Source organism: Lygodium microphyllum, chromosome 4 (assembly GCF_053477565.2).
Source record: "Lygodium microphyllum isolate KBCC chromosome 4, Lygodium_microphyllum_v1.1.10, whole genome shotgun sequence".
NCBI lineage: Eukaryota > Viridiplantae > Streptophyta > Polypodiopsida > Schizaeales > Lygodiaceae > Lygodium > Lygodium microphyllum.
In genome coordinates this window covers 77879925-77882910 of record NC_141138.1, presented here as the reverse complement: position 1 = coordinate 77882910, position 2986 = coordinate 77879925, and the positions used below count along the sequence as shown (strand labels likewise).

Genomic DNA, 2986 nt, shown 5'->3' with positions numbered 1-2986 from the left:
TAACCATGGTGCAACTGTTCCCCCCTCTCTCAAGTTCAACCCACCAAAGCCAGCATAGCCAGCATTCTGATTTTCATCATTCTCCAATAGTAGCATAGTCAAGAATATTTAGAATAACAGAGGGGATGGTGTCACATCATGGATAAACCGATTAGTCTCAGCCCTGTGTTAAAAGTTTCCTGCAGCTTAGCTATACTCAGCAGTTGCCCTTTTGGAACTCCCCAACCAAAAAAAGAGGTTTACCTCCTCTCTTTAGCTCATCAACTCTACCATCACCTGAACCTAATCTGACTCAAAACAAACTATCAATTTTAGGATCAACACTCTTAAGGTTGACCTAGAAGTCTGCCTAACTGGTCAAGGAGGGACAGAAACACACTTTTCTCACCCAGTTACATGTTATGAACCCAATGCCTCAGAACAGCACGACAAACAAGATAATCTTCAAAATATGTGGAAAAAGACAAAATTATGATTCAACTCATAAATGCGCATGACTCTTACCTGTCTTTCATTAGTCAGCAAAACCCAAGAAGCCCTTACACAAGGAGTTTAACTGAACATTAAAAACTTCTAGTATGAATTTACATGTAAAGTTATAGCCTATCCATTCACAATGTTCCAAAGCATCAAATTAGCCGCTTTCCATTCAACCTGAAAAAGGATCATTGCACTAATAGTTATCAGGAACCTGAAGATTACTGAATAGCTGCATCAGACAAGTCTGCTGTTATCCTTAAAAGCAGAAATAGCCTGTGCGGCGAGTCTAAAAGCCATTGCTTCCTCATTCCAAATCTGTCCAAATCCTTCGCCTGCTTGAAAATTACCATCATGCACATTCACAGGAAGCTCATGCTGCAACTTTTGTTCTTCCATACAGAAAGCACTTCTATTGGCGTCACCAACAAGTCTATAAGAAAAACTACCATGACATCTGAGTCTAGACGGGAACTCTTGCAAAAGAGATCCACACATATCAATACATTGAGCTTGATTTGCATCTGCATGTCCTGAGACAATTCTGAAACCATTGAACCCACTGTTGATTTGACCAATCCTTTTGGGTTCTTCCTCTAGTAATACATAAAGAGCTACTGCCTCTGCAAGAGCAGCACCTTCCTCATCCAATCGCTGTTCTTCTTCCTTTTTCCTTTGCTTCTTTTTCTCAAGCTCAGAACGAATTGCCGCTGAAGTAGCTAAAGCCTTCTCCAATCTCCTCCTCTTTTTATCAAGCTGCTTCTGTCTGTCCCTTTCTTCTTTAGCCTGTTTTTTCTTGTCTTTCCTTGAACCTGCTAGAGCTGCCAGTGAAGAATAGGGAGGATCATGAGCGGATGCTGCATTTTCCATGAATCCCATTGCATCAGGAAACTTAATGGCAGGGGCACAGGTGGCTCAGGTCACCAGTCACTCCCTCTACTTGAAGATTGCCTTGGAGTAAATACAATAGGACAGTAGATCGAAGAAGATGAAGTTGAATCTTGAAACAGACATGAAAGGATGGAATGTACAGGGAAGATCAGCTAGCAAGGAAGGGCTGGAAAACCGAGTGGCCATACAGTTGAGAAACTAAGCAGCTCCTAGCTTGACATAAAGAGACTCATCGTTTCAATGAAACTACCAGAACAAAATTTTCAAGCCCTGTTGGGAGTAGGCTACCATGATAGACCAGCTCCGAAGGTGGATGTGTTGGATAACAGAGAATGCATCAGGAGGAAACAAGCCTAAGTGACCATCAAGAATAAGCATCCATTAGCTTGGATGGATGACCTTATCAGAAAAAGAAGCAAAATACCTTTACTGTTCGGGCAAAGAACAGTGAAATCAAGCCTTGGAAACACAAAAAACAAGAGCAAAGGAGTGAATCAAAGCAAAAACAAACAAATGCCACTCCTGCAGAGAGAAACCCTAGCGGGAAGAAACGTACATTTGATATAAAAACGCAGTCAATCGATCTATTATGGGATGCGAAAATCAGGCTTTGGTAACGCAAAAAGAAGAACAAAGAAGTGAATCGAAGCAAAGACAGGCAAATAACACTCGTGCAGAGAGAAACCCTAGCAGGAAGAAACATACATTTGGTATAAAAACACTGACAATCGATCGATTTCTCTGTTAGAATACAAAAACTTCTGTGTACCGGAGGTCCAATGGAGCTCAAAGATCGTGATGACAAGCCCTGGATCCTCGCACTGCTTCGCCTTTCAACAGTCTGCTTGCGGTAAGTCGACGGGACGAACAATATGGAATGCTCTGCGTGATGATGAATATGATGATGATGAGATCAGCTAATCAGAAAACCAAAAAGAAGAGAAAAAGAGATGCTCCCTTTGCATCATGTGATTTTTTCCTTGCTTTTTTTGTTAAAAGTATGGAGAGCTCTGCACACACGAGCCAATACATCTTGATAAGGGCGGTTTGTTGGCCAACATAGTTTGGTGTCTTGGGGGTCATTTGGGCAATAACACTCAATTAGGGTCGCCGAGCCTCCTCAAAGCACATGGGCATGGCACATTTTGCTGTTTGTTTCTGATGTTTATAATGGTTCGTTAATTAAAGAAAGGGATCGGAAAGGGTTATATCTTGACAAACGGCCCTACAAGGCATTCATTTTGGTTTATGATTAGCATAAAGCTTTCACAGTTACACAATCAAAATGACACGTTTTGCAAAGAATGCTAGTAAATGTACAATTTTTCTCATTGTTTGCATATGTAAAGAGGGCACCCCCATTCATCAATGTGTAAAGTACATGGGGGAGACTCCCCACCCAAAGTAGGTAGGGAGTTCACCAATTTAGCTAGTATCTAACATTTCATGTCTCTAATGTGTAAAGGAGACTGGACACCCAACCTCTAAATAAAAACTTTGATTGGTTAACAACGTGGAAAGTCGGTGTCCATCACTCAACACGTAACCAACCTTAAACAAGGACTAGGACTAATTCAAATTCATACACACATATTTTCAAGCAAAAGGGCTCCAAACA

General features: G+C 41.3%; 1 protein-coding gene across 1 annotated transcript; it reads right to left on the bottom strand.

The window, feature by feature from the left end:
* Positions 1–539: 539 nt before the first annotated feature.
* LOC148037206 (uncharacterized) lies at positions 540–2394 on the bottom strand. Its single transcript, XM_087676137.1, has one exon. It carries the CDS (start codon positions 1354–1356, stop codon positions 715–717), a length of 642 nt encoding a protein of 213 aa, XP_087532263.1. The 5' UTR covers positions 1357–2394; the 3' UTR covers positions 540–714.
* Positions 2395–2986: the final 592 nt, after the last annotated feature.